Source organism: Talpa europaea (genome assembly GCF_964194135.1).
Source record: "Talpa europaea genome assembly, chromosome: 12".
NCBI lineage: Eukaryota > Metazoa > Chordata > Mammalia > Eulipotyphla > Talpidae > Talpa > Talpa europaea.
Window position 1 is genome coordinate 86,866,896 of NC_140079.1, and position 16,041 is coordinate 86,882,936.

General features: G+C 48.5%; 1 protein-coding gene across 2 annotated transcripts in view; it reads left to right on the forward strand.

Moving 5' to 3' along the window:
- Positions 1–14,343, forward strand: part of XPO6 (exportin 6) — a gene marked incomplete at both ends in the record, with an annotated part of 65,910 nt that extends 51,567 nt beyond the window's left edge. For both annotated transcript variants that reach the window (XM_084250651.1, XM_084250650.1), the window contains 10 exons: positions 1,690–1,834; positions 4,024–4,170; positions 5,021–5,204; positions 8,362–8,517; positions 9,529–9,643; positions 9,812–9,983; positions 11,353–11,514; positions 12,853–12,951; positions 13,112–13,342; positions 14,242–14,343. In XM_084250651.1, coding sequence (XP_084106777.1) covers positions 1,690–1,834; positions 4,024–4,170; positions 5,021–5,204; positions 8,362–8,517; positions 9,529–9,643; positions 9,812–9,983; positions 11,353–11,514; positions 12,853–12,951; positions 13,112–13,342; positions 14,242–14,343 — 1,513 coding nt within the window. The remainder of the gene's footprint in view (positions 1–1,689; positions 1,835–4,023; positions 4,171–5,020; positions 5,205–8,361; positions 8,518–9,528; positions 9,644–9,811; positions 9,984–11,352; positions 11,515–12,852; positions 12,952–13,111; positions 13,343–14,241) is intronic.
- Between the last annotated feature and the right edge of the window lie 1,698 nt (positions 14,344–16,041).

The window sequence follows — 16,041 nt, forward strand, 5'->3', positions numbered from 1 at the left end:
CTTTAAAAAAAATTATTTTGGCTGTCCCAAGGAGAAGAAAAGCTCCCAACTCCAAACCCCAAGAGAAAGGGTAATGGTATGTCTGGAGGCAGAGGTGGTTGGATTAAGTGGTATTTGTCAGGCAGAGGAGAGCTCGCCACAGAGGCTATGTGGAGTTGTCATTTCAGGAGGAAAAACAGCACAGACTAAGCCACAGAAGAGTTGCAAAGTCACACAGTTAGGGAGGGGGAGAGCAGTTTGTGTGGTGGGAGATGAGGCTGCATAGTGTCGGGACTAAAGTGGAAACACCTTGAAGGCTGTAGTGACTTGAAACTGTAGGGTATGGGAGAATTACTTGGGAACACATTTTCTCAAAGAGATTCTGATTATAGTAAGATGGCATAAGGTTCAGGTATGTGCATTTTAAACAAGAACCTCAGGTGATTTTGAAACAGGACTTCCCGGGACACACACCCCCCCCCCCCCCACCTTGAAGAAGCTATTGGCAGTTGAAATGCTATCAGGAAAGAGATGCATGGAAAGGTGAGAGGAATGGGGGCTGGAGATGGGCCATAGCCTGGAACGCACACTGTCAGAAGGCTGCTCTAGACTAGAGCAGTGGTTGGCAAAAGAAGGCCTGTGCCAAATCTGGCCTATTAGCTTTTGTAATAAAGTTTTGTTGAAGTGCAGGTACGCCTATTCATATACATATTGTCTCGTGCTTTTGTGCTGTAATGGCAGAGCTGAGTAGCTGTGGGCTACAAAACCTAAAATATTTATGCTCTAGTTTTTATAGGAAAAGGTCTACTGACCCCTGTTCTAGAGTATTTTTGAGCTATAAATTAGATAAATGATAGACATACTATTTACTATGGTGGTTTTAAATTATATATATGTAAAATACATCTTTTTGAGAATTTTAGAGAAAGTTATGAAAATTCTCTGAGAAAGAGGGTAACTTGCTAATAAACACAGCACATTGCACAGAATTTCAGAAGTTTGAGAGCCCCTCCTTTCAGCCTTAAGGAGGTCTATAAATTGGCAGATTGACTGAAGTTTTTAAATTGTAAAGGCAATCTTCTGCCTTACTTTTGTTACTCAGAACTTAATGGATGAAATGATTGGATTCTAAATACAAAATACAAAATAGCTGGGCCTCCCTGGTGGCTCAAGGGGTTAAGATGCAACCTATGAAGCTGTCCACAGCCACTGCAGTATGAGTTCGCTCCCTGAGCCAGCCAGAGAGAGACCCACATGGCATGGCAGACCTCTCCTGGCTCGCCTGCTGCTCCCCTCAGCAGTGTATTTCGGTCAGTCTGCCTGTTCTGTTCCCCACTCTGTATCTGGTGAGTCCTCTCACCCCCCACACCTCTGGCCTATACTCCAGCTCTGTATGCCTAAATAAATAAATCTTTAAAAAAAAAAATCAAAATAGCTGCCTGCTCACTATGAATTTCAGATTCCCAGTGTCTGTATTTTCTTACATAAGGTGCTTAGTAACTAGCTGAGTCCTAGTGGTGATGGCAGTACTCAGATGATGAGTTCCCTAGGTCCATTTCTAGGTCCACAGTAGCAAGAAGTGACTCCATGCTGTGGCACCTATCCTGGCTTAGTAAGTGCAGTGAATGGAGCCCTTAACCTCCTGTGGAAGTGAGAGCATTGCAAATGTATTTCGACAGCCTCAACCTCGCGCCTTCTCTCCTTCTGCAGGCATGCGCAGGCCCTGGCCGCACTGCAGGCCCACTCTCACTGGCTGGCACAATGCTGCAGCGAGGCTCATCGGCAGAACAGTGAGCAGTTTGTCTCGCTCATCTCCACCACCATGGAGGCTGTCGCGCCGCTGATCAGCACCAAGGTCTTGAAGCCATGAAGGATATGCCTGTTATCTTATGCTCTGTCTTCCTGCCCATTTATTATCAAATCAAGATCTACGTAGCATTAGATCCATACTTCTTGATGACTGTGATAGAACTATGTGTCATTTCATGTTCCCTTTCAGATCTAGTCTACATAAGTCCAAGTGTAACTTCATTTTTTTAGTTCTAAGCCCCACATGAATACATGCTCATCGTGAAAAAGTAAAATATTGTTCAAATTTACAGACTAAAAAGTTACAGTTAATTCCTTCCTCCAGAAGGAATTAACTTTACAAGGTAAGCATCATCAACAGTTTGTTGTATGTCCTTCAGACTTTTTCTGTTTTGGCATACATTAGTGAGGTTTGTAGGTGGCTGGAGAGACAGTTTCTTTTGCTTCACAGCTTGCTCCTTGGAGACCTTCGCATGCGTAGAGCAACTTTAGTTTTGCCTGGTGCTCTTTTGTAGTGGGGATATATTCTTTCCGTTAATGGAAATCTTTGTGTGTACGTCCTTATAGGATGAATTCCTGGAAATGGAATTTCTGGGTTAAAGGCTACGTCCACCTAAAAGTTGATGGAATCTACTAAGTTGTCCTCCAAGACGACCACCAGTTTATGCCACTAGACTATATGATACTTGCTCTTCTTTTTATGTAGTTTCACTCATCTGTAGCATTCTGTGCCACTACTGACAGTGTATGGTTTTCTGTAAAGTTTTGTTGTATTTATAATTGTAATTTGTAAGTGAGTTATACCCCATGGAGGGGGTGTGTCATAGTTTGCCTAGCTGTTGCTGGATTTTTTAAATTGCCTCCATTTGGGAAAAAAATCATTACATATATTTGTGATATGTATTACTTGTGGCAGTAACTTTATCCTTTTGGTAATTTTCTTAGAATAAGTGGGATTATAGAACTATAAGTTAGGGATATTTTATGGCTCTAGAGGTGATAGTAATACTTCTTTCCTAAATTATTTCCTGACTCTTGGGCGTGCTGTTTCACCACAGTCTTAGCAGCGTTAGGGACCATCTAAAAGGACATAGCGGGACTTAGACCCAGTTTTTCTTTTCAATTAAAGTAACATTGGATTGTAACTTTATATCGGTTTCATGTGTGCATCATTATAAATCAGCATCTGTATATATACGTACAGATATAGAACATTATGTTTACGATTAAGTCTAATTCCATCCTTTACATAATTGACCACTTTTACCTGGTTTACACTCCCCTTTCCCCTCTGTTAACCACTAATTTGGCAGTAGAGTCCAGAAGTTTATTTTTGTCCTATTTGTTTCATTTATTTTGTTTCTTTTTACCACACTAGTGAAATCATATGGTGTTTGTCTTTCTCTAACTTAATTTCACTAGCATAATACCCTCTCGGTCCATCCATGAAGTTGCAGATGGCAGGATTCCATCTGTTTATAGCTGAGCAGTATTCCACTGTGTATATAAACCACATCTTTATCCAGTCATCTACTGATTGGTACTTGGGTTGTTTCCAGCTCTTGACCATTGTGAATGATGCTGTGATGAATATGGGGTGAATGTCTCTCTTCAAAATTAGTGCTTTTATATTCTTTACTAAATACCTAGAAGTGGATAACTGGATCATACGGAATTTCTATTTTTAATTTTTTGAGGTATCTTCCTACCATTTCCATAACAGCTGCGCTAATTTACATTCCCACCCACAGTGTATAAGGTGAACCTGGTTTTACACAGGCATGCTGAGGCGCAGGAAGCAGTTGTGACTGGCTTGGCTGATGGAGTGAGGCAGGCAGGGGCCAAGAGAGATCTTGGCTTGGTTGCACCAAGAGGAGTGCGATGAACAGTCCCAGTTGTGTGAGTGATATGCCCGTGAGTTTGCCGTGTGCTTTAAGAACGGATAGGGAGCCACCGTAGAGTCTTGAACTGAGAAGTGACTGAGTTCCAAGATACAAGTCACTGAACAGAAGGAACTGGGAGTGGTGGCCCTGGCTCGAGGCAGGCGCTGTGGACATGGCAGAGAGGAGAATGCCTTGTGGCTGGGAGTCTTCTTGGGAAGACGTCTTTGAGAGGGAGCCTAGGGGGTAGGTTGGCAGACAAGAACCTCACTTAGCTTGTGGCTGCCTCGTCAGAGTTCTTCTGTTTCCAGTCTCACAGGGAATGTAGTGGGCTCACGTGTCCTTCCCTTTCCAGGTCCAAGACAAGTTGCTGCTCTCTGCATGCCACCTGCTGGTCTCACTGGCTACCACCGTGCGGCCTGTCTTTCTGATCAGCATCCCCGCAGTGCAGAAAGTGTTCAGCGGAATCACAGATGCCTCTGCCCAGCGACTTGTTGATAAGGTGAGTCAACGGCTACCGCCTCGGGGACGCCAAGGGAGAAGAGTCTGACCCCCTTTTTGCACTCAAAGCTTATGGACCACATCAGCCTAGACGTGTTTCCCACACATGTGGCATGCTCGTTCAGCCCTTGCCAGTGCAAACAGTCAGTGTGCTGAGTTAGACACAAAAAGCCCTTACCCACATGCACAGAGGTGGTGCTGCTTGAGAGCTGGTCATTTGGCTGCTGTTGAGAATCCTTTTTGCGTTCTTTTTGGTCCAACACAGTCTATTTTTTGTTGTTGTTATGTTCCTTTTCTTAGGGTTGAGAAACTCCAGACAAGTACAATATAGTCTCTTAAAAATAGGCTGTAGGGGGCTCAGGGTGGAAGTGTAAAACTTTTGAAAAGGGTTGGGTGATAGGGGGAATCAAAGCAGTTACTTAAGAGGATCTGGGATTTGGGCCTGTTGCCTTGGGCGTGGCTCCAACGGTGTGTTGATTGTAAGATTCTTTTAATACCCCTGTTCTGAGTAGCTCCTCTGAGTGTCAGAAGCCAGCAGCAGAGGGGATAGCTAGCTTCAGTGTCTGCAGTGCAGGTTCTCCTGCCATTCTTCAAGGGGGAGGGCCTGCACCAACAGCCACTGGAGGCAGGTCTGGTTTGCACCAGACCAAGACTTGGTGCTGTCACTTCAGTTTGTCTTTCCTCCCCGCCCTCCTAGGGTTGGTGGGCCAGAGCTCCAGGCACAGGCTGAGAAAGGAACCTGGGGGCCTGACCTGAGCACATGCCGTGGGCACCAAAGATGTATCAGGTGTGATCTCCCTACCAGCTTTTTGCTGTACAGTCACTGATGGATGCCTTGGGGTCTTTTCCAGGCTCAGGTGTTGGTGTGCCGAGCACTCTCCAACATCCTGCTGCTCCCATGGCCAAACCTCCCAGAGAATGAGCAGCAGTGGCCTGTGCGCTCCATCAACCACGCCAGCCTCATCTCCGCACTCTCCCGGGACTATCGCAACCTGAAACCCAACGCAGTCGAGAGGAAGATGCCGCTGAATGACAGTAAGTGACCTCCAGGACCTGCAGCCCAGAGAGGTGGAGCCGGTGCTTTTCTTCCTTTGTGCCAGATGAAACAGCACCTGAAGCTCATGAGGTTAATTCCTCGGTCCAGAAACCAAACACCACTAAAAGGAAGAGCCAGAATTTGGCTCATTTATGGACTCCAGCGAACACATCAACTGGGGCTATTTCCTGAGCGCAGGATGGTCCTCTTACTTAAAGTGTCAAAAATAAGAGAGATAACCTTTGAAGACTTTTAATGGTGCCTTCTGTCAATAAGAAACTACAGTGATATTGATTATAAGCACTCAAAACAGATCACCTTTACACACTGGAAAAAATGAATTTAAGAACTATCTTTTGAAACTGTTTTTAACCTTTCTTATTTACAAATATTTCAGGATTTGAAAGAGCTTGGTATCCTCACAAATGGCCCTTCAAGTTTTAGTTTTATATTAAAGATAGAGAAAAAAGTCATTCACGAGAACTCAGTAATTCAAGGTTAGAAGGAGTCAGAATTAACTGAAAAATCTTGCTGAAATAATAGATACTAAGGAATTTTTAAAAATACAATTTATTTTGACATTAGAAAGGAATGGACCATATTGGATGTTATAGAATGTCAGTAGAAATGCCTTATGAAATAGAAGAAATAGTAAATACTCAACATTCTTTAAAAAAATAAAATCAAAAACATTTAACATAAATGTTCATTGTACAAAAAGAGTAGTATTAAGGAGAAAGAAACTTAAATCTTACCAGTTTTAGTATTTTAGGAAATATTTTTTAACTATCTTGCTTTCCTTATTTTAAAATACATGTTATATAGTTACACATTGCATGAGAATGCCTGCCTCGGTGAGGGCATAGGGCGTGCTAGGGTCTGACCTTGGGGATCTTGTGTCCACCGTCAAATCTCTGGCTATGCCTGCATCAGCCTTCCGAGTCTGTCCAGTAATTCATTTAATTTTCACATCAGCTTTTAGAGTCAGGTCCTTTTAATTATCCTGACTTTATCCTCAAGGAAACTGAAGATTAAGTAACTTCCTCAGGGGTTATATACAGCTATTATGGAATTATGTTTTATAAAGTTTAATAGTCTTTTCTTGATTTGTTTTCCATGTAATTGTACTCGTGAGCGTAAGTTAGGTTATGCTGTATTCACAAACAACCCCAAGTTTAGTGGTTTCGTGCAGAAAAGTATTTCTTTCTCCTGGTTCCATGTCCAGCCTGGGTCAGGGGTTCGGGGACGTTTACTCATTCTGATCACTTGAGGACCCAGGTGGTGAAGGCTCTACACCCTGCACATCATACTGGGGAAGGGGCGTGCACTGAGTGTGTTTCCTGCAGCGCTTGCTTGCCAGTTACCCAGTCTCTCCCTCTCTCGTTGGCTCTGGGGAGGTGGCCATGGCTCACCCTCCGGGCATGATGCCGCGTGTGCTGGGCAGGCCACGGGCAGCGCTGATGACTCGCGCAGGGAACACACTGAGTGCTGTCACTTCCCGGTGCCAGACACAGGGCTGAGAACCTTATTATTTTGTTTAGTCTTCCCATAACTCTGTGCTATTTGTCTTATCCTTATTCATCAAGTGTGAAAATGAAGGCCTGGACAGTTTTTCTTAGTCTAACTTTTTCCTTTGAAAAAACCTTCAGTCATACAGAATAGTTGAAATAATGAGAAAACGAACACTCGTTACTGGTCTATCTTTCGCCAGGCTCTGTCTTGCCACACTGTGTCCTCCCCCCACTTTCCCTTTTTATTTGAGCCATGTAAGGTAAGCTGCTGGCAGTGACGCTTCACCCTGAGACATGCCTCTGAGAACCAGGCAGTCTCCTCTGTAACCAGCCACCACTTACACTGTCAGGCCGTGCAGCCTTATTGCAGTAATGCCATTTAACACAGATCACTTCGGAATTTTCCCAGTTATCAAATTGTCCTTTTTCACTTCTTAAGAACACAGGATGTGTGTTGTGTCTGATTGTACCCCGTTTTAGTATTTCTCGTTATAGAAAAGCATCCCTGTTTTTCCTTTTTCATGGCATTGAGGTTTTTGAAGAGTCCGGGCCCATTTTCTTGTAGACTACCCCATAATCATGTTCTGATTGCTTCTAACAGTTTTGGGGCAGGCATATCAAGAATAGGTAGTGTACACCCTGTTTCATCACTCCTGTTTCTCCCTGTTATTGATGATACTCAGTGTGATCGCCTGCTTCAGGCGGCGTCTGCCAGCCTCCCCATTGCAAGGTTGCCTCCATGTTGAAGGGAAAAGAACAGCTCAGAAGTGCTGGGATGGCAGCTTCCCTGTCCTAGATCTTCTGATGTGCCAGGCACTTTGCTAGAATTATCCTGAACCTTCTTTTTGGTCCTTGAAGCAGCCCTGCAAAGCGAGGGCTATTGACTCCCCCTCCCCCCAGTGCACTGACGAGGATCCTGCCCCAGGTGGATGGTCGTCTATCTAGTGACTCTCTGGTTCATAGCCCAGAGTGCCTGACCCGGTCCTTGCTTGTCTTCTGTACGTGGGCCTATCCACTGGCCACTGCCACTTTGCCCTGGATGTTATATGGAGACATTAAGTATGCTCATACAGCAGGATATTGCTAGAAGTATATGTTGTTAATAACGTAAAATTAAGCAATATAATAAATAAGATATATATGTGTGTGTCAGACCACAGGCCCAGGATTAGTCAGGCATACTCTTTCCGACCACAGCAGTGGTAAGCACAGTGGCAGGGGCTGTGTGGTTGCCTGGAATCGTGTCTGGAGTTAGAGATACTGCATGTGTCCAGTGTTGCCTATGGTGACCTTTGACACTCATTTTTTCATCAGTGTATTCACCATCTTAGAGTCCTGATTAAGTCCAAAGCCCTTGACCTGAGTGTATATTGCATCTTCTCTGTAGACTTGTCTTCTGGGGGATAGAAGCAAAATGGAGGGAAAAAACTGGGCAGGCAGGTGACTGGAGTCCTGACAGTAAAAGAGGGCATAAATGGAAAAGATACAGAGATTGGTAACTCATTCAAGAAAGACTGTTCCTTTGGCAAGCCGTCTGTGTGATTGTCCTCTGCGGACCCCACACATGTTCCTCACATCCCCTCCTGTTCTGCTTTGCCCGCCTCTTCACTGAAGTCCTGACATGCACCTTCATTTTGGTCTGCAGCCAAAGTGATCATCCACCAGACGCTTAGTGTCTTAGAAGATATTGTGGAGAATATCTCTGGGGAATCCACCAAGTCCCGCCAGATCTGCTACCAGTCGCTGCAGGAATCTGTTCAGGTCTCCCTGGCTCTGTTTCCAGCTTTCATTCATCAGTCAGGTAGGTGCTGCCGTGGGCCTCGCTGGTGGATGTGCCGAGCACGCCCTACAGTGCGCTCTGAGTCAGCAGTGCAGGCACTAGCACCGTGGGCAGAGGCAGTGGGGTTTCTTCGGGGGTCCTGGAACCAAGGCCCCGTGGGACCCTTGTGTGGGGCGCTCACTGTGTCATGTGGCACTGTGACTCTGGGGCCTCTTGCCTAGTTTGTGTTAAGTCTTTGCCTTCTCCCAGAAGGAATATAAATGAATGAGAATAATAGGGGCGTTAAAGAGGATAGGGAACTTTTTTTCACATAGCAAGGTGGGTTTTGCTGAGACGGTTCCCCGTTGGTCACTGTTGCCAACAGAGGCTCTCTCCAGCTCTCTTGCCTGGCTCTCATGAGAGCATTTAAGAGTGAAATATCAGGGGCTTCTCAGTCAGCAAATATACTGTGATTATCTCTTGTAAGCAGAGTGTTTGCAGTCAGAGCCAAGACGTACTGCATAAGATGGTTATTTAGATCTGGAAGTGGAACTGCACTAAATGCAACCAATATTTTCTGTAATTAATCCATTTAATGGACCAGGGCCTCAAAACCTGAATACATCCTTTTTATCCACTATATTTGTTTAACCTCCGACCCAAATTGCAGTGATTATCGATCATAGAGAGAAAATGGCGAAAGCACTCAAGTGTTGGCCCAGTCGAGCAGTTCCGCGGGGAGCACAGAATTGCTCCGCTGCAGAGAATCCGAACGTGGCTGGATGCTGGTAGCACGGGAGGCTTCGCGACAACCTTCCCTTCCTGTAGTGAGCCATCAGCAGGGCTTCACTATACCAGAGCTGTTTTCTCAGCATGTCCTTAATCATTTTCCACTTTCCATCATTGACTCTGATGGTGTGGGGAAATTTCTTCCAGCAGGAAGCCTTAAGAGCGAGACGATAGTGCAGATTGCAAAAGGAAGTCCAGTAAGCCACGGACTTCTGTCCACCCCCGTGTGCATGCTCTGATCGTCTCCTCTGTCCTTCTGTTTAGACGTGACTGATGAGATGCTGAGCTTCTTCCTCACTCTGTTTCGCGGCCTTAGAGTGCAGATGGGCGTGCCTTTCACGGAACAGATCATACAGACTTTCCTCAATATGTTTACCAGGTAACCAGGGGCCCGCTGCCCAGGGTTTTCACATTCCAAGTAGAAATAGTGGAACCTGGCTGCAAAGCCAGGACTTGGGCTCTCTGTCTCACTTGCCGGGATGCTGCTTTTCATGCTGGTTCCAGGAAAACATTTCTTTGGCTACTGTGTGGTTTGTCTTGTGCGCAGGGAACAGCTGGCTGAGAGCATCCTCCATGAGGGCAGCACGGGCTGCCGGGTGGTGGAGAAGTTCCTGAAGATCTTGCAGGTGGTGGTCCAGGAACCTGGCCAGGTGTTCAGGCCCTTCCTTCCCAGCATCATCTCCCTGTGCATGGAGCAGGTGTACCCCATCATCGCCGAGGTATGTGTGGTGGACTGGTCCTGCGTACTTCCCATCTGACTGGGGGGTGAGGGAAATATAGAGGAAAGTACACTGTGTTTTAAAGCTGATTTTTGTGTGTGTGTGTGTGTGTGAGACTCTCGCTGGTGGCTGGGGAATGAACCGGTGCTACAGAGGCTGCGGGCAGCCTTGCAGCCCAGCGCTCAACTGCTGTGCCACCAGGGGAGGCCCTGATTTGTTATTTTTCTTGTAAAAATTTTTTTTTCCGAAAAGGGCTGCCTTCAGCTTAGTGCAGTCTTTTATGTTGGGGAGTTCACTAGAACTAGTCTAGTGTGTAAGTGTCGCAGGTTGTCACAAGGCTAGGTTGGTAAGTAAGATTAGTCTCCCATAGCAGATAATTGTAAGTTTAAGTGAATGTATGGTTTTGTACAGCAAACATAACAAATGTATTTCCGTGTTAAGAATAGTCATGATCTGAGGGGACAAGGCAAATTCTTAGAACCATTAAAAGCTTTCATAGTTATAGGGTAGCTCTCTGTCCTTCTTAGAAAACAGACTCAGCATGACAAGGTCCAGAATAAGTATAGATTAATTTATATTTTATGTAATTGCTACGTAATTGGAGCTAGCCTTTTAAACTAAGGTGAAATGAGTCCAGGGCTTTGCATCAATAAACACACTCAGGCCCTATAAAGATTCCTCCCATGGAATTGTGCCCTCTGCTGTAAGTTTCATTTTAATCAAGGCTGAATTAAATATCTGGGCCTTACGATTTTGAATTCCACAGAATTATCTGGAATCATGCGACCTGTCATGCTCTCTAGTGACTTAGAGACAGTGCTGGGCCTGCTGGCTCCTCCCGGTCCCTGCCTTTTCCCCACAGACCTTTGATGTTTCCATCTGTGGTTCCCGAGTGCTCTGTAAACTCCTTTTCTGTACAGAACCACTTTGATGGCTGCTTTATCTTTAGCCTCAGAGGTTGCACCAGGTCAGCGGGTTAGCTGGGACATTTGTTATCCTGGGTGAAGGGACAACACAACCAAGATGTGACAGACCAGTCAGCTGCGTTCTGATCAGAAAATGAATATTCCTAATTGCTTTTCCACTTAATTGCTCTTTTTTCCTAACTGAGAGCTTTTATCAGGAAATGCCCCTTGGCACCAGCCCAGGATTCTATCTCAGAGGTGGACTGACTCTGCCTGAGTCTTCTGGATTGAACTGTGGGCCCGAGGGGGACTTGAAGTGGAGGGTGGAGTGGAGGGTGGGAGCTGAGACTGTGCTTGCGGTTACCAGGTGTCTCTTAGGCCTCTTTGTTGCTCTGGGCCCACATTGTGAGGGGCTCCCCGAGTTGCAGGGAAGGAAGATGTGCAGTCTGTGTTTGTCTTCACAGCGCTCCTCCCCAGATGTGAAGACTGAGCTCTTTGAGCTCCTCTTCCGGACACTCCATCACAACTGGAGGTACTTCTTCAAGTCCACTGTCCTGGCCAGTGTCCAGAGGGGGATGGCTGAGGAGCAGATGGAGAACGAGCCGCAGTTCAGTGCCATCATGCAGGTAATGGGGGGCTGCTGGTGAGGCTGCCATGTAATCCAGGGGTGACGGGCCTCATCCTGGTTTGCTTCTGTGGCATACAGTCCTGCTTCCTGTAATATCGTCACTGCCACAAATGTCTTTGAAGCCCTTGGGTCTTGGATCTAAAGCTCAGGTCTTCCTCTTTATACCATTGAAGTTAAAGTTAATTAAATTCCTAAAGCCTTAGCCTTTTCATCTGGAAGGGAGGGACACTAGCGCCTCTTTCTGGGCTGCTTGTACAGTTCAGAGACTACACGTGTAGGTGCCGACGGCACCCTCCTTAACTGGGTGCCAACTACTAGGGGATGCTGGGGTTGGCCTGTGAGCTGTAATTATGAAGATAACCGGCTCGTCCGCATGGGGAGAAGCTCTGCCCCTTGGTGCTGCCCTTCAGAGCAGGTACAACCGTTAGACACTGAGGGTGAGCTCTCCGGGAGCCTCACACATCACACATGTTGAGGCGAATGTCAGGAGCCTCCCCTGGTTTGTGGCAGCTTTCAGGTGTTCCCCTCGTCTGCACTCAGTTGTTTAACCTTTTTTTTTTTTTTTTGGTCCACATTTACTACTTATTTAGTCTCGTTTGGGATGAAAGGTATAGAATTCACAGGTACTATCATCTAAGCCCTTGTTTCAAATTAAACACTGGCTTCAGCTTGCAGAATTATTTCTTTCCAATTAAATGAGTAGCAGAAGACCCGCATCAGTTGCTGCTTCTCCTTATTTAGCTGTCGGTAGGGAGGCTGCATCCTAGGGCATCTCTGGGTTGAATTTGCCAAATCTTGAGTTCAGGAATTTGTTTTCTCTTCGAGATGAATGTAAAAGTTGTTTCTTGTTGCCCTTGAGCTAGTAACTTTTACAGCCCAGGTACTGCAAAGCAGTAAAAAGTTTGCTATTGCTCAGCCCCCTGGCAGAGGCAGCTGGTTGTGAAGGAGCCGCTGAAGAGCTGTGGTTTCTGAGGTCTGGGTGGCACGTAGGGGCAGCTCATGCAGTGCACGTTGCTGACCTGAGGGGAGGGGCAGGCTTTGCCTCCGCTGTGACTGCTGAGGTTTTTCTTGCTTCAAAGCTTGATCCCACGAAAGGGTGTAGAGGCTTATTACAAAAGGAGCAAGCGGAGACCCAAGAACAAAGTGAGGCCCAAGGGGAGTGAGGAGAAGATGCTTTCCAGGACAGGTCAGAGGAGCAGAGACAGTACATACCTGTGCCCTGGCTGTTGGCATTGGTAGCCACGCGCAGAGGTCTTGTGGTGTGGGGCAGGTGCCCAGGAGGGCCTGGTCTGAGGGGCCCACTGTGCTGCTTATAAATGGTGGCCTCATTTTCTAGGCTTTTGGACAGTCCTTTCTTCAGCCTGACATCCACCTGTTTAAACAAAATCTCTTCTACTTGGAGACTCTCAACACCAAGCAGAAACTGTACCACAAAGTAAGTGCCCCATCCCTTAGAAAACGTCCTTCCCCACCTGTCTCGTGCTGGGCAGAGTCCCACCCTTCTCCTACCCATGGCTGGGAGCATGACAGGAAGTGGCGGGTGCGACCCGCGAGCCCTCAACGCTGTTGCTCACCCGGGCCTCTCTCCTCTGCAGAAGATTTTCCGGACCACCATGCTGTTCCAGTTCGTGAACGTGCTCCTCCAGGTCCTGGTTCACAAGTCCCATGACCTGCTGCAGGAAGAGATCGGCATTGCCATCTACAACATGGCCTCTGTGGACTTTGATGGCTTCTTTGCAGCCTTCCTTCCTGAGTTCCTGACCAGCTGTGATGGTGTTGATGCCAACCAGAAAAATGTGCTGGGGCGGAATTTCAAGATGGATCGGGTGAGGAGAGAATGAGCAGGATAATCGTGGGGTGGGTGGGCAGCTGTGGGCACTCTAGCCCGGTGCCTGTTGGTGAGCAGGGCCGGTGTGTCCTGGTTCCGCCGCTGTGCAGGAGCTGGAGGGGGCCATGTGCACCCACCAGCGTGGGCGCAGCACTTTTCCTCGCCCCGGCCGGGGTAAGCCCCCCATGACCTCCTGAAGTGTAGAGTGTTACCCCACTCACAGGCGGACCCAGGCTCAGGAAGAGCAGCAGCTCGTGGCAATCACAGGACTTGGGTTGGCCTTGCTGGCTGGGGCCAGGAGGTGGGAGCTATCCCTGTGGTCTTTGGGAAGAGGCAGTGATTGGGCTGAAGTTAAATGGGCAGGAGAGGTTGGCCAGGTGATGTAGGTGCAGGCCCAGGACAGTGCCTCTGGCCGTTTCCTGAGCTGTGTCCTGTTCCTGAAGCCTCAGAAGGGGCAGCTGGGTGCTGTCTCCAGACGGGGACCAGTTCACTGCTGCAGGCACCGCTCATGTTACTCTGCACTTGGACCCACGAGCTTAGCAGTCAGTAACCCCAGTCTGAAGGCGACCCCCTCGGGGTGTGTTTCTTAATCTTTCATCCTCACGATGGTGGCTCTGAGAGAACCTGTGTTGCAGGCCTGTGGTGAGGACGAGTGAGTCAGTGCTGTGAGGGAGGGGCTTGGGGCAGGGCCTGGTGCGTGGTGGGCACCGGGAAGTATTTGCTGTTCTCTACCTCCCTGGTGCTTTCGCTGACGCGTGATGCAAGAATGAGAAGTTTCGAGTTCTGTGAAACGTGCGCTTAACTCTAAGCACACGCTGGGGTGCAACTTGCTGATGGGGTGGGTGGGTGTTTGGGGCGCGGGTGGGGCTGGGCTGCAGCTGTGCCCCTGTCTTCTAGGACCTGCCCTCGTTCACCCAGAACGTGCACAGGCTGGTCAATGACCTGCGTTACTACAGACTCTGCAACGACAGCCTGCCGCCTGGCACCGTGAAGCTCTAGCGCAGCCGCCCCCTGCCCACGGACACCAACTCCTGGCGTGCTGCCTGCACCACCGCGCCTTCTGCACAGATGTCTCCGGGACCAGAAGCGGCCACTCCTTGGGTCTTGCACCTGCCCCCGCCCCTCCTCCACGCTCGGTTCCTGCCACCCACCCAGCAGAACTGGCTGCGAGGGGATCTTAGCCCTGTTGTCATTCCCAGAGCCTGTGGAGCAGCGGGGGTCACGTGGCCCGTTCCTGTGGGGACAGGCGAGTCCTGGGTCCATGCAGATCAGGTACATTGGTCAAGTGGCGGAGAGGCCAAGGACACTTAGGACAATGTCACCTTCTCATCATTCCACCACCTCACACAGCGAGTAAAGAAGACATGATGTTGGGACTGTTTTGGCGCGTCATTCAAGCCTCTCCCCTTCTCCCCAGTTGCCTTGAAGTCTCTGCTGCCAGAGATTTGTGGACTCAATGGGTTATTTTTTCTTTTTTTCTCATCATTCCATTGTGATACTAAAGGAACTAAGAAGAAGCTTCATGAAAAAATAAAATGCTTTTGTTGTTGTTATATAAACACTGGTTAAGGAGCTTCTTGCCACTCGGGCTCTCCAGGGCCAGCATCCAGGTGGGGGGACAGTCCTCACAGGGACAGGCCATGAGGGACAAGGCCTGTTTATCCTGGGAGGACGAGACCAGCCAGGAGGGGGTGGGCGCGGGGTGCGGCTCCATCTCACCCGCTTCTTGATGACATCTTCTTTGAGCCACGGACCACACAAGGTCCCTGTGTCTTGTGCTCAAGACGGGGGGAACTCGGGTCACGGTTAACCTGTGTGGAGGTGGGTGTGGGGTACGGGAGGTGGTCATCATCCCCACCCTGCAAGCTGTGGGCACCCGCTTACCTACCTTCCAGAGGGTGGATCCTTCCCCGAGATCCCAGACAGACGCTGTGTTGTGTGGGTTGAAGTTTCCCTGAGGACAGCAGGGGGTTCTCCTGGTGGCTTGTCTGAGACTAGAGGCTGGAGAGGGAAAGGCGGCGGGAGGCGCTTCGTGAGGTATGGGGGGTGCCCAGAGCCAGGCCTTGCCTCGCCACTCGTGTGGAAAATGGCACTTGCCTCGGAGTTTCTGGGGTAACAACTGAGCAGCTCCTGCTGTGGGTGTCATAGTGACTGGACAGACGGCACGAGGGCAGGTTCTAAAATGGATTAGCTCCCTGGTCTGCTTCTGAGAGTGTTCCACGAAGAGGGAGGGTGGTAGAGCTGGGCAAGAGGAGTTGGGGGCTAAATGCTTCCACTTCTGGGCCTTTGAGAGAATGACTTGGTGGTAGGGGCGGGGTGGGAGTGTGTGTGTGTGTGTTGTGGAGGGGGGCAGCCACATGTCAATCACAGCCTCCCAGCTGCAGATAGCCCCTCTTCAGTTCAGAGAAGACGGAATTGAAACTTCGACTGCTCTTCTGCAGTAAGGAATTAAGATCCATTTATTCCTGGTCTATAAATACCACCTCACCTGCCTCCTAGGGGAGGCCAGGAGCCTGCGATTACGTCTGCTGGAGGTGGAGGGAGTGAGTTGTGGACAGGAGTCCCCCCCTAGGGCTGAGGCACGCGAGGCAGGACTTGGGGTGGTGGCGGAGAAGCAGAGTGGAGCAAAGTGCCCTGGGAAGGAGGGTTTCGGTTCTAAGACGGATGGGCCTGTCCCAGCTGTGCTGGTAGTGAGCT